The 26,817-nt window shown below is 49.4% G+C and overlaps 1 protein-coding gene across 1 annotated transcript in view; it reads right to left on the bottom strand.

Annotated features, from left to right (window-relative positions):
* Positions 1–623: 623 nt before the first annotated feature.
* The window catches only part of RGS9BP (regulator of G protein signaling 9 binding protein), a 37,818-nt gene continuing 11,624 nt past the window's right edge, over positions 624–26,817 (bottom strand). Inside the window, exon 2 of the mRNA XM_078784039.1 lies at positions 624–3,302. Within this exon, the coding sequence (XP_078640165.1) occupies positions 3,054–3,302 (249 nt within the window). The 3' untranslated portion in view covers positions 624–3,053. The remainder of the gene's footprint in view (positions 3,303–26,817) is intronic.

Below are 26,817 nucleotides of genomic sequence, written 5' to 3'. Positions count from 1 at the left end.
GCAGTGATGTGTTTTGAATTCTAAGCAGTAGGAATGTTTTTTCTGCATCCATGTAACCCGGGACATTTTTTTTTTCGGGAACAATTGAAGGGACCTGTCGATTGCCTATACACCGCCCAAATAAAGGCATGTATCAGAAAAACATGTTGCATGCTTGGAACAAGATCGCCCGGAGGGCAGGTACTCTGCTAGTAAATGCAATACAGCAGCACGCACTGCAAATTCCCCCAATTTATTTTTACATCCCTTTTATTATGTAAAATGTGAATGCAAAAACTGTGACTATTGTTGAGGTAAACAAAATAGTCATTGGATAATAGCGTTGCATAACACCACTGGAATTACCATCCTCCAAACTCCACCACTCTCGCCCCTCCCCACCCCCAACCTCCCTGTAATGCTCTGTAACGTTTGGACATACACCCCCAACCCAACCACCCTCCCCACAAGCGGCACATCATTTTTGAACGGCCCATATGCGTACGCAATGACGGGTGGACATGGTGACCTCTCTTTCACGCTTTTAGTGTACTTTACATTTATTTACGGAGAACAAATAAATTGTAAACAAAAGTTGATGGGGAAAACTCAAATATAACACGTAAATTGAGCAGACGACTTTCGCCAAGGGGTGGTCCAGTTTTAATCATGGGTGAAGCACATTTTACTCAGTTGTGGAAGACGTAACAAAAGACACAGGCAGATCACGTCGTGAGTAACAAAGCCGATGGAAATCGGATGATGTTTAACAAAATTACCAGGGAATGACTTGAGGGAGGAGTGTACCGTGCGTGCTGACAGGCTTCATTAAACCTTACTAATCATTTTTATTCGACATATGATTAGATTTTTCGGGGTCCCGCATCGTGCGGAACACTCGACCTAAAGAAAGTCAGTGGAAATCTGACACAACAAACCCGGGCATTACATCATCAGCAGAGGCCTAGGCCTGATGTCTTTGGGCCACCAGGAAACCAAGATGGCAGCCATATAATTTTGTCTGGTGCCATGGTGGGTGGAGTCAAGTGACATATGTGGGTGGGGTCAGGCAACTGTCCGACCAATGGGTGCACATTTCAAAAATCGATCCCCAACAAGAACAACAACCATGCGGAGCTCTTGTAGACCTGCAACACCGCAGGTAAAACAGGTATATAATGTGTAACATTGACAGTTTGAGTTATTTGATTTTGTTAAATGTTTATTAGGTGTTTGCTACCCTTCAGGGTCTGTTGTTCTTTACTGAAAGCAGAAAGTGTTCACGAACTTTGACCCCATGCTGTGGGACTCTGGCTGTGATAGTACTCTTAATAAATCACTTTTTCTAAACTCCACAGATAACCTTATCAGAAAATACTATCAAACCTAATTGCCTCAGACAATATTAAACGATCAGCAAATTTGACTGTTCTCGATGATGTAAAATGCCGTAATATTTTGTCCAAGTCGGCCTACTGCTAAACAGAAGGGTTTTGAATGTGCCAATAATGCGTTTTGTTTTCTACAGTGTTGAAGTATATAATTCAATTGAAATAAAATGAAGATTTTAAAAGTTGTAGGAATTTTTCTTTGGAAGTTTACGCCATTGATGCAGCATCTTTTACACCACCATATTTAACACGTTACATTAGTTATTCATGCCTGTTGTTTGTGTCCTTTATGACATTCTCAGAAACAGTAAGTTTTCTGTTTGGAATGATTTTCAATTTTGTTTGACTTCCAGACAGAGTAAAAAAAATTATGTCACTCCTCTCTGCACATGTGCGATCGGGTCAAATTCAGAGCCAAAGTACTGCTAAACTGCAGATTCGTTTTCCGATTCGTGTCCAAAAACTAACATTCAATATTGAAATCAAGTTGTTCCTCAATCATGAATTGACGTTTGTAGAAAGAGACACAGAAGTGAACCAATTGCTTAACCCCACCTTTCACTTCACGTGCCCAGGGTAAAACCCCTTTAGCTGTTGAACTACCTTTGTGAAACAAATGAAAATAAAGATCATTAATTATTTGTTTTCACCAAATTTGGGTAAATATTTAAGGTGTTGGCTTGAGCCTGGTGTTGGCTTAGCGGTTAGGGTGCCGGTTTGGGATCCTAGGATCCTGGATTCGAATCCCGGTCGATCGCTGAATTAACGCCAGGGGGGTTGACTCAGCCTGTCATCCTTCCGAGGTCGGCAAATTGAGTACCAGCTTGCTGGGATGAATGATCACGGTGTGTACCCCGGCTAGAATAGGTACACCGTATCCCTGCGCATTGTAAGAGGCGACCAAGGGTTGGCGTCAGGAAGGGCATCCGGCCATAAAAGCATTGCCTCAAACAGGGAACCATGATTGTCATGGGGCCCACAAGGCTAACCCCCGCCCCAGCGGGGAAAATGGCCTTAAAAACGATCATTCATTCATTCATTCATTTAAGGGTACTTTCAGAAATTTCATTTGTGTTTGATCTTTAATCGGACAAATATATCCTGAAGAAGATGACCTGCCATTCCGGAACCTCGTTTGATCAGTGATATTTCTGGAAAGTTTGCAAACAAAGTGAATTGACCTACAATATTCGATTGTCGGACTTTCAAAAGTGAAGATGTGCGAAGCTTTATTGTATTATGTGATCCTTTTGAGATGCTCGAGTGCAAACAGTGTTTTTGTTTCACGAGTGGCAACAATGTTTTTAATCTGTGAGATGTTTCCCTGCAAGTGGCAAAATTATTTCTGTATAAAACTAAAAAACAGCTGAATGTGATGAACAGAAGCATCAGTTCATCAAAGCAAACAAACATGTTCCCTCGTGTTTCCTTCCACATCCGTTGATCCGTGAAGATGTCATCCAATCTTGAGTACCTCCGACAAAATTTTCTATATTTGTCCTTCCAGGTTTAACGTCAAAATTCCTTGGAACTCCCAGTCGGAAGGATCAATCCACAAAGTCCCTTGAAGAAACAAATGAATGCTTCAACTATATGCATCCAAATCCATTGTAAGATCTTCATTGCATAGAGGCCATAGATATATGCTTCATAGCGAGAAATCGAGGCTGCACTGCATGGGGATTAAACAAATTTAGCGACACACACTGAGAGGATGACAGCCAGGAGGATGATCGTTGTGAAGAGCAGGGCAGCAAGGCGGCGGCTCAGGCGGCATGCCCTGCGTCGACGTGTGTCCACATTCAGCATTCCTGTGGAGGTGCCACCCACGCTGGCAGTGGAGCGCAGTTCGGCTCCAGGCTCCTCTATGGCTACGATGGACCAACGTGGCACATTCACCTTGTTCTCCATCTCCGCTATGATTTCACCCACCTGGTGGCGAGACCCAGCGTCTCAAGTTCATTGCAAATTTCCCCACAAATAACCCCAAACCCCACACCTTACCCACCACATTTGTGATAGTCTTTTGGGTAAAAACATTATCTTTTCTGTATGCATTTCTTCAACTGAAAAGGTATGAACATGGCAGCCATGGTTGTAGTTTCCTCAAATCGTGGATATTAGATGCAACATTTCATTGAGCTAACATCATCAACGCACCATTTCTGGCAAGGGTGGGAATATACACTTTGTACTTACCCCTTGAGGCCTCAACATTAACCTGCATGAGGATAAATAACAGAAATACACAGATATATTCCCCACCATCTCCTAATGTTGTTGTCAGGCATGTAATACCTCTGCACGGCTCCTTCATGAGCTTCCTGAGCATCCACCTGCTACCCACAAACTATTGACCTTGTGTTATGTTGGTCATTAGGTCGAGGAATGTTTGTAAAGATGATTCCTCTCATTGGTTGATTTGGTGGGAGTTGGACCATTAGGTGAGGGTCACTCAATTTAGGTCTAATGGATCTTTCAGCTATTTTTAACAATGAGTTTTTAATTACAAGGGGGTCAACTTGTAGTAAATACCATAAACTTTATGTCGCTTGACTTAAACTGCATCAATTACTAGGCCTCAATCTGAGGTCTGAAATAGTGCCAAAAAAATGGGTTTCGTTCCGAACTCGTGGGACTACGATGTCTATGCATTTTTTTCTTGTATACAACATGCCTGACCTTGTGTTAAAAGTTTAACTCTGAAATCCTGCCAGTTTCCGTGAACGACCACGTCAAACTAGGTCATGTAGAGTCAAAAAGGAGGATTTTTAGCTCCGGTGCCGACTTTGCGGCCTGGTATCTCTGTCAGTACATATAATTCAGCCTAGGAATTTATGCTCGGCACAGACCTCCCATGGTTCTGTGGCCCTGTCAGTTTTGAAGGCTCTTACTTACGCACGCATCATACAGCGGAAATGTAAAAAATGTACTTTTGTCGTACGTACCTACTGTAAAATTCAATGAATTTCTCCGAAATTAACCCAAAATATTTTCGAAACCATCAGAGATATCCTCTCGAAAATGGGTAAGCTTGGCATATGGAAGGGATACTGCTTATTGACGACGTTTCGTGGTTGTCTGGAAAACAACGGATGAAGGGGGCGACACTAAAAATGCCTCCAGATGCATATGGGGACCGCATGATGACCAGGGATAGCATAGTGAATGTAGACTAGCGAAGCTTGGTATTATGGTCGGCGGTATGAATACATGATAATCCATTGATACAATAAGTATCAATCCATAGATCATAATAAGGCACACACCTGAAGTAAATCGCATGATAGTTTATTCACCGTCGTGTCAATACGCAAAGATGCAGGCTTCGATGTATGCGAAAATTCTGAATGTCCACGGGCTCAAGTAGCACAAATCTTCTTAAAATTTCAAGGCAATCGGATGAAAATTGAGGATTTTAGAAATTCGACAAAGTTGGTGAACTTTGGCCTATGTTGACCTATTGACCTTTTGATCCCAAAAACAATAAGCTTCTTGCTTATGATCAACTCTACCATTTGGTGATGTTTCGTGAAGATCGGTTGAAAATTGTGACCTGTAGGCGCCTGACAGACACAGACAGAGACAGACAGACAAACAGACAGACAGACAAACAGACAGAATAACGCACAAGATCAAGCAATATACTTGAAAAATCTCAGGTAGAATTCATCAGCAATTATTTAGCTCAGGTAGAACAGCAAGGTGATCATGAGTATTTTATTATTAAAATTAGTATACAGTGCACGTTTTTATGCCTCCGCAGGACGGTTGTCCGTCCGGTTGTCGGTCCGTACCAGACTTTCGTTTCCAGAATAACCGCTTATGGGATTGGCTTATTGGTATGAACTGTAATAATTGGTATGATAACAAAATTGGTATGAACTGTAATGCAAAGATGAACTGGTTCGATTTTGGGTTGAAAAGGTCAAAGGGACCATGGTCATGTGACCTTTAATTTAAAATCTTGGTTACCACAACTTGTGGACGAGAGAAGGGATTTCAATCAAACCTGACAGTAAATATCGCGGATGCTTCTTCATGGTGGTCGAACCCTTCCCCCTCCTCCCCCCAATGCAATTCGGGGGCAAAATCTACCAGATTCTGTCCTGCTGCCCGGATTCGTCAGGTCAGCGCTTTATTAGGGTCAGAGTGCCGATTGGTCCCCATGGACCGTCCCTTTCCCTCTTGTCCCTGTTTCTCTCTTTCTCCAACTCTGACGTGGCCCTGACTTCGTGAAGGTGGGTCACACCTTCCTCGATGTGGGGGATCTCTGGGTCGTTTTCTGGGAGATCAATCCGCTGTCTTTGTGTCACGGGCTTGTTCGAGAGAACTGTCCGAAGTGATACAACAACAACCAAATTTTATACCACAATGGCCTGCTGTGCAAAGATGGACAGATTAATTTTTTGGGTGTAACAGGACACGTGCCCTTTGAAAATATTTTTGCAGATCATAACTCGAGTTTGAAACATCTGAGGTTTTACCTCTGTCATGTGACCTTTAATCGAGATCAAACGTAAACAGTGGGTTGACATCGAACGCAGGCGGACGCATATCCAATATCACCCACCGATGCAGACATTGTACAACAGAGCTCGTTTCGTCCCACCCTCCACAATAACTTTGGGTATAATTAGCAGTGTAGGTAGATCCAAAGACTCGTGGAGGTAGATCGTAGACTCGTGGAGGTAGATCCTGGACTCGTGGAGGTAGATCCTAGACTCGTGGAGATGTATCCTAGACTCGTGGAGGTAGATCCTAGACTCGTGGAGGTAGATCCTAGACTCGTGGAAGTAGATCCTCGACCCGTGGAGGTAGATCCTAGACTCGTGGAGGTAGATCCTAGACTCGTGGAGGTGTATTGTAGACTCGTGGAGGTGTATTGTAGACTCGTGGAGGTGTATCGTAGACTCGTGGAGGTAGATCCTAGACTCGTGGAGGTGTATCATAAACTCGTGGAGGTGTTGGTGAACTCGACGTTGACCAGATTCTGGTGTCTGTTGGCAAGATTGTGACACACACCGTCCAATTGCAGCCACGTCTGCAGGCTTCACAATATTTACTCCATCTAAGAGGCGTAAACGGTGAAGTTATGTCATTCACGACGTGTTCAAAGTGCATGAAGCACTTTAAACGCGATTTTCCCGAGGCCATGACTAAACATTCAGCGCGACATGGGCGCCACCATTTTGTATGTCATGTGACCCAAGCAAGTGTTCTGATAGGCCTAGATTCAACATCAGTGCCTTCGATGCAAGACAAAGTAGTGCGACATAAACGCGTGGAAAACTTTCAAACTGGCAGGATCTGTTAGTTAAACTTTTTGTATGTGCTACAACTCGGCACGTACTCAGATTACCAGTGATTATTTTTTAGTCTCTCTGACCTCGGAACGGGATTGAACGATACACGGTGTCAGCTTGAGGCCTATACCCTATTCTCTATATACATAATTAGCTCCTGTACAGACTAGCAAAAGGGTTTTTCCAGGTAATGCACCAGGTATAAAATGTAATAATCATCATCATCATAAAACAAAAATAATGTATGAACCGAAAAAATTCATAATGTATTGTTTGTCTACAGATAAGTACAGCTGATTATGGATTTCTCTGTTTGATCAACACTTTTGTGGAAACTAATAAAATCATACAGTGTAGCAAATTCTGAGAGATCTATCGTAATTTAACTTTCGCTACTGGAATCATTTCCATCGACCTTTTTCTTCACTTACAGATTTAGGTACATTTTCAAGAAATTGATATCAAAGTGTTACATTTAATTAGATTCACAACAGAGGGAAATGTCACCTGTCTCCTCTCGGCTAGAACACAAAAAGGTGTGGGCTGTAATGATCCTGGTATATTTAACTAATCCACTATAGTGAGCCAGTACTTCATTATACTGTAGTAAGAGATGCGACATGCAAGACTTGACATAGTTGTTAATTACAAATGGAATTCTCCCGAGACTTTTCCAGCTCTTGGGGTCTGGTGTGTATTGACAGTGGTAACTTGGTTCCACATTGAAAAAAAATGCTTTTGGTCCCAGTACCGCCACTGTTTCGTCCACTTAACACGTTAATCCAGCTTGTGTTACGTTAATCCAGCATATATGTATGTATGTATATATATATATATATATATATATATATATATATATATATATATATATATATATATATATATATATATACTGTATATATTGTTATGTCGGGGGGTAAAGGAATATCGAGAGCTAGGTAGATCTGTATAGGTAACATGCTTCGACTGTCGCGATAGGGAATCTACCCTGTAATAAGTTATATGTGTAGTCCGGTTTGTTGGGATAAGCTGTATTGATGTCCCCACTACGAGGGAGCAGGGCGTGCTAAATAGTGCAGGGATTATGGATAAGATTCCTTTGTTCATCGTCCCCCCTATCGCCAAACCTTTGTCCCTTATGGCAATGCATACCCATATAAACACTTAGATAGGCCCTTAGTGCAACATTAAACAAGCGTTACGCCTAGGTCCCCCGTCGGTGAAGTGATGTGAGTTGACAAAGTGGCAGACGCAAGGCGGCCATCTTGGATTTTGACGTGGCGACTCAATTTTCAATAGCATTCTTCCTTATGCCTAGATACACCCACACACCAGATTAGAAGTTAGTAGTTCGTTTATTTTTCAAGATATTTCGCTCACAAGGTTCAGACATACATGGCGGCGGCCATCTTGGATTTTGACATGGCAACCCAATTTTCAATGGCATTCTTCCGTATGCCTAGTTGCACCCACACACCAACTTAGAATTCGGTCCTTCGCTTACACACGCACGCACGTCCGCACGCACGGACGGACATATATATGGTGGCGGCCATCTTGTATTTTGACGTGGTGACCCAATTTTCAATGGCCTTCTTCCTTATGCCTAGATACACCCACACACTAGATTAGAAGTTGGTACTTCGCTTATTTTTCAAGATATTCTGCTCACAAGGTTCAGACATACACGGCGTCAGACATACATGGCGGTGGCCATCTTGGATTTTGACGTGGGTTGCACCCACACACCAAATTAGAATTCGGTCCTTCGCTTACGCAAGCACGCACGGACACATGCATGGACGCATGCACGGACGCACGCACACACGGACGGAGGGGAAAACCATAGTCCCCCTTTCGCTCCGCAGTGCGACGGGGGACAATGAATTAATGACCCTGGACCAGCAGGAACAGTTGTTGGATGAGAGAGTTGATGAGGGTGCAGCAGGAGGGGGAGAAAATGGCGGCGCTTCGCATGCGGCGGCGGAGGCCGAGCCTGCTGTGCAAACGGGTTTTAACCTGCAGTTATTTATGACGCAATTCAGCGCATACATGGAGGAATCAAGGTGCAACATGAAAAAGATGGGAGTGAAGATAATCGAATCAATGTGTAACATGGAAAAGATGGGGGAGGACATTGGGTGTCAGCCGAGCGAAGAGGTGGCAGTGGTACGCGACGAGGTGAAGTGGTGCGAGGAACACATAGAAGGGGAGCTTTCGGAGGCGCACCGGGAAATAAAGAAGGTAGAAGAAGTAATGATTGAAATTTAAAAAAAACACAAGGAGAGACAGGGAGTGAATTAAGGGAGGAAGTGATGGAGTATGTGCAAGGTTTGTGTTTGCACCGGGATGAAATGCTTGCTGACCAAATGGAAAGTTTACAGGTGCTGGAAGAGAAGCGGGGGAAGGAGAGCCTCGAGGTGAGTGGCAATGATTTCAGAAATGTGTTTGGTGCGATCGGGTGCTCGGCGAGCTTGGGAGAAAGGTGAGACCTGGGCGTTCGTGAGGGGCCCATTGAGAGGTGTGCGACTGGTATGGAGTGCGTGGAGAGAAAGTGCGCACCGGTGTGTGCGGGTACGGAGTGCGTGGAGAAAGTGTGTGCACTGGTGTGTGCGATGACAGAGTGTGGAAAAGGCACTTGGGCCCATCAATTCCTCCCCCCTCGGATCGTCAATGCAGGATGGATACCACCCCATACACGCGACCAACCACCCGCATGGATCGCTCGGCCCTTAGAGGTCCAGCCGTGACCAAGTACCTCCATAGATGGGGGCTCATAGTGTAGAAGACTGGGGGGGAGCATTGTACCCCACGTGGGGGAATGGTAGTGTGACCATTCCTCCCACGGGGGGGGGGGGGGTGGCATGAGCACTAGTTTAGGGGGATGGCAGTGTTCGGCCCATGGAAGGGCCAGCAATGGTTGCCTCCATGGGGCACCGAAACTAGCCAAGGGAGGGCAAGGATAATCGTTAGGGATTTAGCGAGACCACAGGGACCAAGATTTAAGTAGTGACATGAACAGTAGTGGGGACGTAGAGAGTTGAGCTGGTTGTTAACAAAGGGTATGCATAGTTTAAAGGGACGACGAGGGATGCACGAGTTATAGGGGAAATTAGTTAGATAGATGATGCAGTGTGAATTGAATTGAGTTGTGGTGTGAAAATAATTGGTGTGGAATGCATGGTGTGGAAATAAATGGTGTGGAATGCATGGTGTGGAATGCATGGTGCGAAGGATTGAATGGGGGGAGTGGAACCCATTCAAGAAAGCCCGGGTGGGTAGTTTAAAGTTAGGTAGAGGGTGCAGGTAAATTGCATGGATATTGACACCTGTGGTGCTGATTGTGGAATGGTAGTGTTTTGTGAGGTGCCGGAGACAGTGGAATGGCTGGGCGTGTGGTTTAATTGGTAGTAATAGTTATTGAGGCACTCCGTCACTGGTAGCTTGTCGGCCAGGTAAGGCCACAGGTAGGCTCTGGGAGCCAGTTAGGTTAGCGTGCGAGTGGGGCCCGAGGATCCAGGGAAAGGACCCGGGTTGCCCAATGCCAAGGTGGGCATCGAGGGGGTAAGCGCCAGGGAGGGCCTTCCCCAGGTAGATTAGGGTGAGGAACAGGCAAGCTCGGGAGGCGGCTCCAGTGAACGGAAGGGCGCAGGTAGGTAGACCTGCTGGTAGAGCCACACGACCCAGCCCCGAAATTGTGCGAGGGCACAGGTAGAAAATTTGTGGGGTGAGACCCAAATTCAGTAGGGCACCACAGTGTGGGCAATGGGAATTCGGGTTCTTAGAACCACATAGATTAAAGAGGCCTACTGGCAGGGTACGACCCCGGGGAGTTTAAATGAGTAATGTTGTTAGTGTAGTTAGGATGTGAGACCCCTTCGCACCATCCACAACCATCCACCACGGAGGACAAACTTTACACTGAGAGGCTCTGTAAGCTGAATGGTAGGTGAGATGCATCACGACGTGAGTGGAACATTGTTTTATTCCATCCCTTCCTTCCTGGGAGAACCTGGGAGGGATTTGGGGACGAATTTGGCATTAGAAGGGGACATGGGAGACAAGAAGTAGAGACGAATTCTAAATACAAGGGGGGCTAGGGTAGTGTTGTCAACGGTGGGGGGTACGTACGGTTAGGGACGAGCTTGCTCCGCTCACTCTGCCGCATTCCTCTCACCGCACCACGTATGGTGGTACCTGGTCACCTTGTGTTTGCATGTGCCACTGTTGCTTTTTCTTGTGCTTGTTGTGCCTTGCCTTCCTCCCTGCCCAGGACCATTGTGGACCCACCTTATGGACCACAAGCCTTGTGGCCCCACACCTCTGCTGTGGTAGCTCTTGGCTGCCCCATCATCTTGCACCTATGGACCACCTGTTGGGTGGCATTCTGGCCAACCATGGACCACCTGTTGGGTGGCATTGAAACCCACCTTTGGACCACGTGTCAGTGGCCCTGTTCAACAGAGAGACGGCTCGATCTTGAGGAGGTGAAGACTTAGATGGCCCTGATCTTCAAATGGCCTGTATGCTGGCCAGGGCCAGCCGGTTTTTTTAGCCCGCACACCACAAGACAAGAAGCCGCAAGATAACTCAAGAAGCAAGTGCCTCCATTTCCTTTCTCCATTTCTTCCCTGAGTCCAGGTCCTGGGTTATAGTGTTTGTAAATAAAGGTTAAAGATTTGTGAATGTAAATATAAGAATGTTGCCCACCGGTTATGTGTTTAGTTTAAAAATTCCGGAAATACGCGAACAGTTGTAGGTGTGAGTCTGTTAGTTAGCTGCTCAACGCATTAGGAGGGACATATCTAGTGTAAATGATGTCACACACATGGGATTAGAGTTAAATGTTAGGGGGATTACATCTATGCGTCACATTAATGGTAAAAGTAAACTGTGAATACCAACTCTACCGGTCGCTGCGCCTGAGGTCGACTCGGGATGAGTCTGGTCGGAGAGGGGGGTCGCGTTGCGGTTTTCTTAAATAAAGGCAACCGCCCCCCCCCCCCCCCCATAGTTAGTTACACCACAAGATGTAGCCTCGTATAGTTAGTTATTTCTTATTAAATGTAAAGCATAGTCCGCTTTCCGGTGTTAGGATGCGTTGATATGCGTTGAGGCAGGCAGGATAATAGTAGGCCTCATTGAAGGCCTAAAGTGCCTCGTCATAGGACTAGGCCAGGGCCTGCAGGCCCGAAGGAGGGGCTAAAGGGAGTGGCCAAGGAGGAGCAGTGAGCAACCAATGGGAGCTAAAGGGAGTGGCCGAGGGTGACCAATGAGGGGCTGTCACGACACATGACCCCAGGCGGCCAATTGGGGCCCATGGAACATTCGAGTGGGGTTTTGGGGGGTTACAAAACCCGGCCCAGACTCCCCGCTCTCTCGCTCTCTCTGGCAGGCTCTCTCTCTGGCAGGCCATTTCTCTGGCAGGCTCTCTCTCTCTCTCTTGCTGGGTATATGCTCCCTCGCGCTGGTCTCCTGCTATACTCTCCCTCGCTGGCTTGGCTCCTATATACGGCACGCTCCTCTGGTTCCTGCTATGTGCACGTTATCGATCGACGTCCCTGCCGCGATCATCTCCGGCTGTGGTGTCCTAGGTTGGAGCGATTCTCGGGGCTTCCGTCCAACGAGCCCATTCACACGAGCTGCACGACCGAGCCCATTCGGGCGAGCTGCACAAAGCGGCCACGCTTCTTGCGCATTACCCTCTTCCTTCCCTTCCCCGAACGAATGAGGGCCCTTGTCTGGGAACCTATGTAAGGCTGTTAAGATTCTTCGCTTTGTCCATGTTCTGTAAATACTGTGAATAAATACTGTGTTTTGGTTTCCAACCTGACCGTCATCGTCCTTTCCATATTGACCTAGCATCGCCCCGAATTAAAACCGCTCGATCGGGTTCGATAGTGTTAACAGCACGAGTTACGCGATGCACAACCGCTCGGGCGTCCAGGAGCAGCGTGACTCGTGCGGGGTTCAGTCCCCGTTCTCACAGCTGTGTGTGTCTGAAGGTACTCGGGTGGTGACCGTTAACCCTTCCATGCGTAGCTGCGGGCTCGGCGGCTGGAATTGCTTAGCAATCCGTCCAACACTAGCGTAGTTGTGGTTGGCGGCCTCGTGGACCCGGAGTTTGAGGGGGAGCAGGGCTTAAACCCCCCTTAGTACGTCGACGATCCCGGGATCCGCAACAATATATATATAGTAAAGGATAGCACACTGAGCAGTAAAATCTTACTATAATTCACCAAATGTCCATCCGTCTCGTCTATCTGTCTGTCCGTCTGTCCGTTCAAAGGTACCGTAAAAACTGCTGAACTGATCGCAACGATATTTTGGGTGGATAATCCTGGGATCTCCAGGAGTAAAATAGGCTATTTAGTTTTTCCAATTTCAGCTTTGGTCTCCAGCATTCCCAGGTTTGGACTCCCGCATAACATTCCCGTTCGCATAACATTCATTGTGACGATGTTTTCATTGTGACGATGATGTTTTCCCAGGTGCCGCACAAACGGCTGCACCGATCGCTGCACAGCTGCACCGATCGGACTCGGTGACCTCGGACAAAGACCTTTTATAAGGACACGGGTTGAATCCCTGCTTGAGAGAATTCTAAACCCCTCCCCGCCATCACGGCTGTCTCTCCAACTCACAATCCCACGAGATATGCGGAAAGGATGACCCAAAACCAATTATCTTCTTTTTGATTCGTATATAAACATAATTAAAAGTAAATAATGACCCCGGCCAAAGTTCAAATGACGTGAGTTTAATCTCTACATGAGAGAATTCCACATAGCTATTTGGGCAGTGTATACGCTAACAGATCGCTGTCTCCATCGATCTGGCCAAGGCCGTAACAGCTATCGGCTCAAAATCCTTTTAACTGTTGATTTGGAAGATTTTACAATGAAGGAAACACGTATAGGGAGTACATACGACATCAGGAAGACTAACTGCACGGGTCCTCAGTATCAAGCTTAAATCTCTCATGGCGGATCTGAAGAGCGGAATGCTTGGAGAAGTGGTGGGCTACTTCGGCATGAAGGAGGATCAGAAACGTGGACTCCACACTGCCACATCCTGCTGATACTTGCTCCCGCATGATGTTATTTTCCCGGGTGCCGCACAAACGGCTGCAACAATCGAGATTTCACGGATGTTTATATAAATCGTTTAAAAGAAAAAAAGCCTTCAATGTCTGATATTTAGCCTTTTCATTTGGGCCTCCCAATTGAAGCTCCGCCCGTGGGGCGGGTACCATTGCTAGTAATTTAAAATTCTTTATTAATAGCCGGACTTTTCGAGGGTAAACCAGTTCTCTTCCTCAGAGGCGTTAAGTGTTGTGTTAACCATTAAGTTCCATTGGGGATGGTTCACGTCATGGATTGGTCCAAGTCCTTGCCAATCACAGGGCTTCCCTGCATTCAAATAACTCTGCCGTTTTTGACGTTGTAATTGATTCCGTAGTGCTATGTATGTGTGGTGTAAGTCGATGTGTCGGTTGATGGAGTTTTTATCAGAGTACCAGGCCTCAACAATCTCACGGTTCACTCTTAAAGATCCTGTACCAAGGATCGTGGTCTGATTCCATGAGAATGTGTGTTGGTGTGTGTGTATGTGTGTCACAACCAATGACAATCTGTCTTGTCTTGTCGTTGGTGTTCAGTTAGCCTTGTGGTTAAGTGTTTGGATGTTCGGCCCACATAATTGGCTTCATAATCTTCACATTGTATGTTGTAGAAGACATTCTTTCTGTCAACTTTTTTCACCTGGTCTTTTGGCTTTGATAGCTGTGTTCGTACGGATGTTTGTGGTTTGTGGGTAATGTTGATGTTGTATTCACGTAGAATGCGGCTTGTGGTTTCGGAAGTGTGTTGTATTATGGAAGTGCCACCGTGTGTGGAGGTGTGGTTGGATTGTTGTTGCCGTAGTTGGATTTCCGGCGACAAGTTTGATAAATGCATTTGAGTAGTGGTTTTTCTCGCAGTAGTTGAGTGACGTGCAACATTTCCATCCGGCATTGTTCATGGTCACTGCAGTGTGTTTTTGCACGATGTACGAAGCTGCGAACACAACTTCTTTTGTGGCCGGTGGTATGGCGATGACTGTAATCCATTACTTTGTCCGTGTTAGTAGGTTTACGGTACACCTGTGTGTGTAGCTTGCCATTTCCGTCCCTGGAAAGATGTACATCCAGGAATGGCAGAGACCCAGCTTGTTCTACTTCACATGTGAATTGTATTGCCGGCCATGTTGAATTTATCTTTGTATGAAACGGTCAACATCTGTCTTCTTTATGATGACGAATGTGTCATCAACGAACCGCAGCTACAACCTCGGAGAAGGCTCACCATGTAGTGTTAGATCTTCAAAGCGTTGGATCACCAATTCGGCGATGAGCCCTGAGATGGGTGAGCCCATCAGGGTTCCTTCATGTTGATGATATATGGTGCTGTCGAATACAAAGTACTGTCGTGTGGCCGCCTTTGATGAAAATCAGGTGGTCACGGAAGCCGATCGTGAAGGCCTTTGCTCAAGAGGCGAAAACTCAATGGCGGACTCGAAGACAGAAAGCTATACAAATTTTTGCGCGGGATGGAGGGGCGGCGCAAGACCCCTGCAGTCTTACCTGTTCTCGGGGCGTCTCCAATGCCGCTGCAAATTAAATAAATCACACAGAAAACTGCGTTTAAGTATATACAGAAAATAATACAAGGATTTATTTACAAGGAATCGCGGGACAGGAAAATACGCGCCGGTAATAAAATGTCCTAATCGGGACGTCCTCACTCACACTTCGGATACGAGACAAAGGCAAAATGAATTAAGGAAAATAAAACGTTATGGCGTGTATTTGTGAAACGTGGTGCATCTTAACTGTCTGTAGTCTGCAGTCAAGGAATCGTCGGCTCCAAGCGCGCAAGCCCGCCGCGGCTTCAATGTCAGCGGGAAACAGGCCTCGATGCGCGCCTGTTCGCGTGCCGTCAGGCCTCACCGAGCGCCTCGCTGCAAGCTCCTCGTCAGTCGCACCCAAGGTCCCGTCCGCTCGCAGCACCGAAAGCACCAAAAAAAAGGTCGATTCCCTATCGCGACAGACGAAGCATGATACCTATTCAGATCTCCCTGGCTCTACATATCACTCTACCCAAATTCATAATAGTACGTTGATTTGAGGCAGAGTTGAATGAGTGTCATGAGATGACCAGAGCTGAGGCGGCTGTTGCTCACTTGTTCTTGGTCGTTGTTGATGTATTGTTCTAAGGTCTGCATTGCTAATTTGATGGGTATGGATGTATATAATGAAACCACGTCGAATTAAATGATTATTTAATCACTCTCGATTCAGACATTTCTGATTTGGTTGATAAAATCTTTAGTGTTCTTTACATTGTGTGCTGAATGGGTTGTTAAGTGTTTGAGTTGGTGGAAAAGCCACTTAGCCAGATTGTAGGTGGGTGCTCCTCGGAGGGTCAGATTGTAGGTGGGTGCTCCTCGGAGGGTCAGATTGTAGGTGGGTGCTCCTCGGAGGGCCAGATTGTAGGTGGGTGCTCCTCGGAGGGCCAGATTGTAGGTGGGTGCTCCTCGGAGGGCCAGTTTGTAGGTGGGTGCTCCTCAGAAGGCCAGATTGTAGGTTGGTGCTCCTCGGAGGGTCAGATTGTAGGTGGGTGCTCCTCGGAAGGCCAGATTGTAGGTGGGTGCTCCTCGGAAGGTCAGATTGTAGGTGAGTGCTCCTCGGAGGGTCAGATTGTAGGTGGGTGCTCCTCGGAAGGCCAGATTGTAGGTGGGTGCTCCTCGGAGGGTCAGATTGTAGGTGGGTGCTCCTCGGAGGGCCAGTTTGTAGGTGGGTGCTCCTCAGAAGGCCAGATTGTAGGTTGGTGCTCCTCGGAGGGTCAGATTGTAGGTGGGTGCTCCTCGGAAGGCCAGATTGTAGGTGGGTGCTCCTCGGAGGGTCAGATTGTAGGTGAGTGCTCCTCGGAGGGTCAGATTGTAGGTGGGTGCTCCTCGGAGGGCCAGATTGTAGGTGGGTGCTCCTCAGAGGGCCAGATTGTAGGTGGGTGCTCCTCGGAGGACCAGATTGTAGGTGGAGCTCCTCAGAAGGCCAGATTGTAGGTGGGTGCTCCTCGGAGGGTCATATTGTAGGTGAGTGCTCCTCGGAGGGTCAGATTGTAGGTGGGTGCTCCTCCGAGGGCCAGATTGTAGGTGGGTGCTCCTCGGAGGGCCAGATTGTCGGTGGGTGCTCCTCGGAGGGTCAGATTGTAGGTGGGTGCTCCTCGGAGGGTCAGATTGTAGGTGGGTGCTCCTCGGAGGGTCAGATTATAGGTGGGTGCTCCTCCGAGGGTCAAGATGGGTTGTAGTGGGACATCGATCTTGTGAATCTTTGGTAATGAAGAAACTGCGCTCCAACGCGAGTCAAAAGAATTGACGCGACCAAAGACGGAATTCGTCCGAGTTGCTTTATTGAAACAAAACAGCTCAGGTATTCTGACAAGCCCGTTTATCGGGCAGCAATATATATACACATTTATGTCGGGAAGTTTGCCCGGCAAAAGCTATACCGGGCATGCCCGGGTGTCAAGGGCGAGCCTTGGAAAGGCGAGTCTGGACCTGCCCGGGCGTGTTTGGCTGCGGCCTGGCAAGTCGAGGCTGGGCATGCCCGGACGCTCTGGGCGAGCCCTGGAAAGGCGATAGCGGGCATGCCCGGACGCTCTGGGCGAGCCCTGAAAAGGCGATAGCGGGCATGCCCGGACGCTCTGGGCGAGCCCTGGAAAGGCGAGAGCGGGCATGCCCGGGAAAGACGAGACCGGGCGTGCCCGGGAGGTTCGGGCGTGCCCGGGAACAGTGAGTCCGGGCATGCACGGGAGAGGCGCGTCTGGCCGTGTTCTGGCCGGTGCAAGGCGATTGTGTGCATCCAGCGGTAACCGCTACACACGCCCCTCCAGAATCGACCTGCACCGGCAGGGTCAATTTAAGGGGGGTCCGGATGACCCGGCCGAAGCGACCCCTGGAGGGTCGTGGGGAGGGGTCCGATGTGGTGGTGGGTGGTCGAGCGGGGGGAACTGTGGACGGGGGGCGGCCTCGCCGCGGAGGAAGGGCCAACCGTGGTGGTCGGTCGACGTCCATGTGCGCCGGTTTGAGGCGGTCCACAGAAATCCGGTCCGGCCGGCCGCCGAAGTCGACGATGAAAGACTTGTCGCCCCGTCGCAGGACCCGGAAGGGCCCGTCGTACGGCGGCCGGAGTGGCCCCCGGTGCGCGTCATGACGCAAAAAGACGTACTCCGCTGTGCGAAGCGCCGGGGCGACGTAGGACTGGGGGCCACCGTGGCGGGACGTCGGCACGGGGGCAAATCGTCGGGCGGCCTCCTGGAGGTCCGAGCGCTGGCAAGCGGCGGACCAGGGACTGGTAGCGTCGGGCACGAATTCGCCCGGGACGCGGAGCGGCTGGCCGTAGACGAGCTCGGCGGCGGACGCCTGGAGGTCTTCCTTGGGGGCCGTGCGAAGGCCCAAAAGGACCCACGGCAGCCGGTCGGCCCAACCGTCGTCCTGAAGGCCGGCCATGAGTGCGGCCTTCATGGAGCAGCGAAACCGCTCGCACAACCCATTGGCTTGGGGGTGGTAGGCCGTGGTGCGGTGCAGCGTGACCCCCAACGAACGGGCGACCGCGCCCCAAAGCTCAGACGTGAACTGTGGGTCACGGTCGGACGAGATGTCCGCTGGTGCGCCGAAGCGCGCGACCCAGGTGGCGATGAACGCCTGCGCCACGTCGGCGGTGGTGGTGGAGGCGAGGGGCACGGCCTCCGGCCACCTGGTGGTCCTGTCCACCATGGTGAGCAGGTGGGTGAACCCCCGCGAGGGGGGCAGGGGACCCACCAGGTCCACATGGACGTGGTCGAAATGCCGTTCAGGCACGGCGAAAGGTGCCAGCGGGGCCTGGGTGTGGCGGTGGACCTTGACCCGCTGGCAGGCCGTGTAGGCGTTGGCCCAGTCGCGGATGTTTCGTCGAAGGCCGTGCCAGACGAAACGCGTCGACACCAGCTTCTGAGAAGTTTTCCGGCCCGGGTGAGAAAGGCCGTGGATGGAGGCGAAGATGCGGCGCTGCCAGGAAACGGGCACGATGGGGCGAGGCTGGCCCTGGGAGACGTCGCAGAGCAGGACGGTGCCCACGAAGGGAATGTCGGCCAGGCGGAGGCCCGTGTCCGCCGCACGGAGTGCCTGCACCGAGGCGTCGGTGGTCTGGTCGGCCGCCATGAGCGCGAAGTCCACGCCGAGGTGGACCGCGTTCGCGCTGGCCCGAGAAAGACAGTCGGCCACGGCGTTGTCTTTGCCGGCGACGTGCCGGATGTCCGTGATGAACTCCGGCACGGCGGAGAGGTGGCGCTGCTGGCGGGCCGACCACGGCTCGGTGACCTTAGCCATTGCGTAGACCAACGGCTTGTGGTCGACGAAAGCCATGAACGGGCGGCCCTCCAGGAGGTGTCGGAAATGGCGAACGGCCAGGAATAGCCCGAGCAGCTCGCGGTCGAACGTGCTGTAGTTTAACTCGTTCGGCCGGAGTTGCCGGCTGAAAAAAGCGAGTGGCTGCCAAACCCCGTCCGCCCATTGCTCATGGACGGCGCCCACCGTGTAGTTGGAGGCGTCCATAGTGAGGGCAATGGGCGCGTTGAGCACCGGGTGAGCCAGCAGCGTTGCGTCGGCGAGGGCCCGTTTGGCGCTGGCGAAGGCCGCGTCCATGGCCGTGGACCAAACAATGTCATGCTTGGCCGGCTTGCCCCGGAGGGCCTCGTAAAGGGGCCGCATGAGCTGAGCAGCGCGGGGCACGAATCGGTGATAAAAATTCACCATGCCGAGGAACTCTTGGAGGGCCTTGATGGAACGGGGACGCGGGAACGTGGTGATGGCCTCGACCGTGGTCGGCAGCGGCACGGCCCCGGTCTTGGTGATGCGGTGGCTCAAAAAGTCAACGGTCGTCGCGCCGAAGTGGCATTTGACTGGGTTGACAATTAAGCCGTGCTCGCTGAGGCGACCGAACAGTGTTCGGAGGTGGAGGAGGTGCTTGGCGCGGGACGTGCTGGCGACGAGGATATCGTCCAGATAGACGAAAAGAAACGGCAGGTCATGCAGCACGCCGTCCATCAAGCGCTGGAATGCCTGGGCCGCGTTCTTGAGGCCAAACGGCATCCGCAAAAATTCGAACAGGCCGAACGGCGTGATGACGACCGTCTTCGGGACGTCGGCCGCCCGGACAGGTACCTGGTGGTAGCCCCGTATCAGGTCAATTTTCGAAAAGATGACCCATCCCGCCAAACAGGCGGAAAAGTCCTGAATATGCGGGATCGGGTACCTGTCGGGGGTGGTAGCGTCGTTGAGATGGCGGTAGTCGCCACACGGGCGCCATCCACCCCCCGGCTTTGGCACGATGTGCAGTGGCGAGGCTCACGCACTATCGGAGCGCCGCACGATGCCGAGGTGCTCCAACGCGTCGAACTCGGCCTTCGCCACGGCGAGCTTGGCCGGGTCGAGGCGGCGGGCCCTGGCGTAGACCGGCGGGCCCGTAGTGGGTATGTGGTGCTCGATCCCGTGCCACACCGCGACGGCCGAAAACGTCGGCCGCGTGAGGGCCGGGAATTCCGCGAGCAGGCGAGCGAACTCGTTTGCTGCCGGGAGGGCGCACGCCAGTTCGGTCGGCGCGGAGCTGCTCATCGTGCACGCCAGGGAGCTGAAGGTCTCGGCGTTGACAAGGCGACGACGTTTGACGTCGACCAGCAGCCCGTGCGCGCAGAGGAAGTCGGCGCCCAGCAAAGCCATGGGGACGCAGGCGGTCACAAAAGTCCATTGAAAACGCTGGCTGCCTAAGCAGAGGGTGACGACGCGTGGGCCGAAAGTGCATATGGCCGAGCCATTAGCAGCGACCAAAGAGGGGCCGCAAACGGCGTCCCGCCTGTCCTGCTCGGAGGCGGGTATGACGCTCAGTTGGGCGCCGGTGTCACACAGGAAACGCCGCCCAGACGCTTTGTCCCGAATAAACAGCAAGTTGCCCGAGTGGCCGGCGCTCATGGCTGGGAATGAACGCCGGCCCGGCCGTTTCCCGACCTGCCGAAAGTGCACGGGGGCCGGCACGTCCGAGCCTTGTGTCCGAACCTGGCGTGGTAATAACACCACGCCCGGTCAGGTGGAGGCCCCGGCCGTCGTGTCAGAAGCGGGCGGTGCGGCGTGGCGGCCGCCAGTTGCACCGGCAGTTCGGCCTCCAACCGCGCAGGGCGCTCGGGTGTCGTGGGCGTCGCCTTGGACGGCGGCGGGCTCCAGGTAACCGCGCCGATGTGCTGGCCCGCCGAGGAGATCTTATCGGCTTCCCTGGCGAGGGCGCGGGAATCCGTGATCAACGTGCCAGCCAGGGCGAGGCGTACGGGTGAGGCAGCTGGCGAAGGAACAGCTCGCGGAACAGAAAATCCGGAGAGTGCTCACCGAGCAACGAGAGCATATAGTCCATGCGCTCGGACGGGCGCGTGTCGCCGAGCTCGGGCAGAGCGAGCAGGCGCCGTGCGCGTGCTGCCGGTGAGAGGGCGAAAGCGTCGAGGAGGAGTGTCTTCAGCGCGTCGTATTTGTCAGCAGCCGGCGGGTGCTCGAGGAGGCTCAAGGCGCGGGCCGCGGTGGCGGAACTGAGCGCCGCCACAACATGGTGGAAGCGGGTGTCGTCCGCGGTGATGCCTCGCAGGGCAAACTGAGAGTCCGCCTGAGCGAACCAAACAGCCGCGTGAGTCTCCCAGAAGGTAGGCAGTTTAAGCGTCACTGCCGTATCCATGTCGGTAGGTCACCAATGAAGAAACTGCGCTCCAACGCGAGTCGAAAGAATTGACGCGACCAAAGACGGAATTCGTCCGAGTTGCTTTATTGAAACAAAACAGCTCAGGTATTCTGACAAGCCCGTTTATCGGGCAGCAATATATATACACATTTATGTCGGGAAGTTTGCCCGGCAAAAGCTATACCGGGCATGCCCGGGTGTCAAGGGCGAGCCTTGGAAAGGCGAGTCTGGACCTGCCCGGGCGTGTTTGGCTGCGGCCTGGCAAGTCGAGGCTGGGCATGCCCGGACGCTCTGGGCGAGCCCTGGAAAGGCGAGAGCGGGCATGCCCGGGAAAGACGAGACCGGGCGTGCCCGGGAGGTTCGGGCGTGCCCGGGAACAGTGAGTCCGGGCATGCCCGGGAGAGGCGCGTCTGGCCGTGTTCTGGCCGGTGCAAGGCGATTGTGTGCATCCAGCGGTAACCGCTACAGTAACCCGTAGAAGCGTGGAATGACATTCGTTTGGTTTCATCGCGTCCCATCTTGTTTTGTGAGGAGGTTTACATCCCGTAGTTTCTGTAAGGTGGTAGTTACCTGCTTGTGAATTGTCTTTGTCGGGTCACAAGCTTTTGTGTGGTAGATGTTGTTGTCACCCAGAAGAGTTTTAGCTTTGTGGTTGTAGTCCACGCGGTTCATCACGACCGTGGTACGACCTTTGTCGGCGGGGACTATGATGATGGATTTGTCCTGGCGGAGACTTTGTAGCGCCTTCGACTCATCAGCTGTTTTGTACAACTTGCGTTTTGGGTTGACGAGTGTTGTGGTGAGTTGTGCACTTAGTCGTTCTTTGTCTCCTTGTTCGAGGTTAGATTGTAAATTATAGGTTCGAGAGCAGCGATGAAGTCAACAACAGCAGCATCACTTGTATTAAAGTTGAGACCACTTTCGAGTAGTTGTACTTCAGTTGTTGTTAAATGTTTGTCACAAAGGTTTTGTAGCCAGCGTTTTACTGTTGTTGTTGTTGTTGATCTTGTGTGTAATAGATTTAGCTTCGCCGAGAGTCGCTTTCTTATCTGATCATGACGGAGCTGACACGTCTTTCGAATGGCTGTGTCGATTTGCATGATTATGTCATGACCGAGGATCGTCAGGCAATTAAGCTTGAAGTAAATGGTCTCCGTGTGGTAATGAGACAGTCTGGTATGCACGTCTTTGATCAGAGCTCGTACCATTTGTCTGCCGACGCGTGCAGCAACGTCCTTGTTACTCCCGCCAGGGAGTAACGCATTCACTCGTGTCCGTGTGTGTGTGTGTGTGGGTTAGTGTGTTTGTGAACAAGATATCTGGAAAAATTCTCAACGGATTTGGATGAAAGTTGGTGGGATGATTGCCCTTGGGATAAGGAAGAATTGATTAGTTTTTGGTGAAGCTCAGGATATTATTCCCGATCCAGGAAGTTTTTGAAGGATTTTTTTTACCATTGGAAGATAGGGCTCTTTTTTTTTTTTTACATTATCTTCTATATATTCTATATTTAACATTGTGATATGAAAATAGTTTTCCTATTTGTTGTAAATGTAGTTTAAACTCGTGATTATGCGGTAGAGCGGTGTATTTTTTTTTAGCAGCGTCGTCTTCAATGTTCGTTTTTTTTTTTCTAATAAAGACATATTCTGTCATTTTAAAACCACCAAAGTGTGTATTAGTTTTCCCCGTTTCATAAAATGTATCGTTTGATACGTATAATGCTTTAAAACTGTTTTTTTGTGTTATTGTTTTTACCTCAGATTCAGAAGAGATATCAACATTTAGCTCAGCGAATGTCATTCGCGGTGTCAGTATTTGATGAACTTATAAAGACTTAGTTCCAGATTTGTCAATGGCTGAGGTATATTAACAAACGAATAAAACAGATTTGGCAAAATTCCAACTTTTTTTTTAAAAGATCGCAATTCACCCAGGGTTGAGAGGCTGAAGAAGAAGAAGAAACCTCGCATGGGCTTCCCAGACCAAATAAATTAATCTGGTTCTGGCTCTGCGATTGTCAGGCTTATTACTCCCGCCAGGGAGTAACGATCGTGTCCATCCGTGTGTGTGTGTGTGTGTTTGTATGTTCGTGTGTTTGTGAACAAGATATCTGGAAAAGTTCTGAACGGATTTGGATGAAAGTTGGTGGGATGATTGCCCTTGGGATAAGGAAGAATTGTTTAGTTTTTGGTGAAGCTCAGGATATTATTCCGGATCCAGGAATTTTTTCGGAAATTTTTTGGGAAAGATTTTTTCTGTTTTACTGCATTAAAGCTTTTATTCTAATTCTTAAATGATGTTTTTCTCCTCTAATTCCGAGATATATCAAAATAAATTATCTGACAGTTGGGGCCTACTTTCTTTTTCATTTATTGTTTTGGGGAGAGGGGATGTTAAACAAAACGTATTATTCCAACTAAACCCACGGCGGGAGTATGCGCTCTACTGAGTGGCGTTCTAGTTGACTGGTGGTTTGCAGCGTAAGATTGCAGGGCGCAGATCAGGTCGACATCACTCATGTAGAAAGGTAAGTTGTTGGATGGTGCTTGCACCACGAAGAGTGAATCCCAACGACGCACTCGATGAAGCGCTTCGCGCCTGTATTGTAAACGTACATGTCGAAAGATTTGTAGCTCAGGATTCATATTGTAATTTATAGCACACTGAGCAGTAAAATAATTAAAAAATTCTTTATTAATAGCCTGACGTTTCAAGAAACGTCCAAAGCTAAGAATAAATAAATGTCATCTAAATAATGCCCTCTGGGCTGGTGCACCTGCCTCACACCTAGCTCGGCTTCACGCTGTTGAAACCAAAGCTTTCAGAATCATTGGAATCTCCCGCGATGAAGCAAACTCCGAGGGCCTTTCACTCACTCACCACAGGAAGATAGGTGGTCTTTCTGTCTTCTACCGACTCCTCTCCGGCCTTGCCCCCCCCCCCCCCAGCTCTCTCTGGGCTCTGTCCCCCAAATATTCCTACAGGTCACACAAGATCTGCCAGCAACCCTCTTATGGTCAAACTGCCAAAATCAAGACTCTCTGCTCACCTTCACTCCTTCATTCCTCTTTTCTCCCACAAGTGGAACAAACTCCCTCACTCTCTTCAATCCCAGTCCTCCCTCCAGGTCTTCATAACAGCTGTTCACCACCATCTCTTATCGTCCCCCACCCAAAACCTTGATCTCTTCTACCCCCGTTAATTCACCCCAAATCCACCTCTTCTTTTTTTTTGAAATACCGACTTCTTTCTTTCCTTGAAGTTGTAGCAGTGTCCATGTGTTTATACTTCCCCCCCAATGGAACTTAACGGTTAACACAACACTTAACGCATCTGAGGAAGAGAACTAGTTTGTTCTTCAAACATGAAACGTTAGGCTATTAATAAAGAATTTTTTAATTATTTTACTGCTTAGTGTACTATCATTTACTATATATATATATATACAGTGCATTCAGAAAGTATTCAGACCCCTTCGCCTTTTTTCACATTTTGTTATGTTGCAGCCTTATGCTGAAATCGTTTAAATTCATTTTTTCCCTCATCAATCTACACCCAATACCCCATAATGACAAAGAGAAAACAGGGTTTTAGAAAGTTGTTTTGCAAATATATCAAAATGAAAAAACTGAAATATCACATCGACATAAGTATTCAGACCCTTTGCTATGACACTTGAAATTTAGCTCAGGTGCCTCCCATTTCTCTTGATCATCTTTGAGATGTTTCTACACCTTGATTGGAGTCCACCTGTGGTAAATTCAATTGATGGGACATGATTTGGAAAGGCACACACCTATCTGTATAAGGTCTCACAGCTGACAATGCATATCAGAGCAAAAACTAAGCCAAGAGGTCGAAGGAACTGCCTGCAGAGCTCAGACACAGGATTGTGTCGAGGGACAGATCTGGGGAAGCCGACAAAAAAATTTCTGAAGAAAAATTTATTCTTATGTGTTTTTCACTGAGGAGAGGCTTCTGTCTGGCCACTCTGCCATAAACCCCAGATCGGTGGAGTGTTGCAGTGATGGTTGTCCTTCTGGAAGTTTCTCCCATCTCCACACAGGATTGCTGGAGCTCAGCCAGTGACCATCGGGTTCTTGGTCACCTCTCTTGCCAAGGCCCTTCTCCCCCGATTGCTCAGTTTGGCTGGGCGGCCAGCTCTAGGAAGAGTCTTGGTTGTTCCAAACTTCTTCCATTTAAGAATTATGGAGGCCACTGTGCTCTTGGGAACCTTCAATGCAGCAGAGATTTTTTTTGGTAATAGAAAAGAGGAAATAATATAACAAATATCATGAACCATTTACATTTTGTAGTCCATTGTATAATTTAAATAAACATAAATGCAAATTTCGCATGTGGAAAAAGTAAGCACACCCTTGGCTCTCATAGGTGGTATTGCCCCCTTTAGCAGAAACAACCTCAAGTAGGCGTTTCTTATAACTGTCTACCAGTCTCTGACATCGACTGGGAGAAATTTTTGCCCACTCCTCCATGCAGAATTCTTTCAGCTGTGCGATGTTTGAGGGGTTTCTTGCATGCACAGCTCGTTTCAAATCCCCACACAACATCTCGATGGGATTTAGATCCGGGCTTTGACTTGGCCATTCTAGAACCCTCCATTTCTTTATTTTCAGCCATTCCTTGGTGGATTTACTGGTATGTTTAGGGTCATTATCATGTTGTAAGGTCCACCTTCGGTTGAGCTTCAACTCTCCGACAGATGGCCTCACATTATCCTCAAGCATCCTCTGGTACAATGAAGAATTCATCGTGGATGCTATGATGGAGAGCTGCCCTGACCCTGATGCAGCAAAGCTGCCCCAAACCATAATATTTCCACCACCATGCTTTACAGTTGGTATCAGGTTCTTGAGGTCAAATGCTGTCTTTGGTTTTCACCAAACATGTCTTCTGGTAATGTGACCAAATAGCTCTACCTTTGACTCATCTGTCCAGAGCACATTGTTCCAGAAGTGCTGGTCTTTGCCGATGTGTTCATTGGCAAACTTTAGACTTGCCCTGATGTTCTTTCTGGACAGCAAAGGTTTCCCCCTGGCACACCTCCTATGTAGATCAAATTTGTGCAGCCTCTTTCTAATGGTAGACTCGTGCACTTTGACATCAACTGTGGCAAGAGCTACCTGTAGGTCCCGTGATGACATTCTGGGGTGCTTAGCGACTTCTTTCAGCATCTTGCGGTCTGCTCTCGGGCTGAACTTGCTGGGGCGGCCTGGCCTGAACAAGTTGGCAGTTGTTTGGAATTTTCTCCACTTGTAGATGATCTTCCGGACAGTCGAATGATTGATTTCAAATTGTTTGGAGATCTTTTTAAATCCCTTCC

This window comes from Myxine glutinosa, chromosome 9, assembly GCF_964187855.1.
Source record: "Myxine glutinosa chromosome 9, kmMyxGlut1.1, whole genome shotgun sequence".
NCBI classification, from domain to species: Eukaryota; Metazoa; Chordata; class Myxini; order Myxiniformes; family Myxinidae; genus Myxine; species Myxine glutinosa.
The sequence above is the reverse complement of the archived record's forward strand: the minus strand, read 5'-3'. Positions and strand labels throughout refer to the sequence as shown.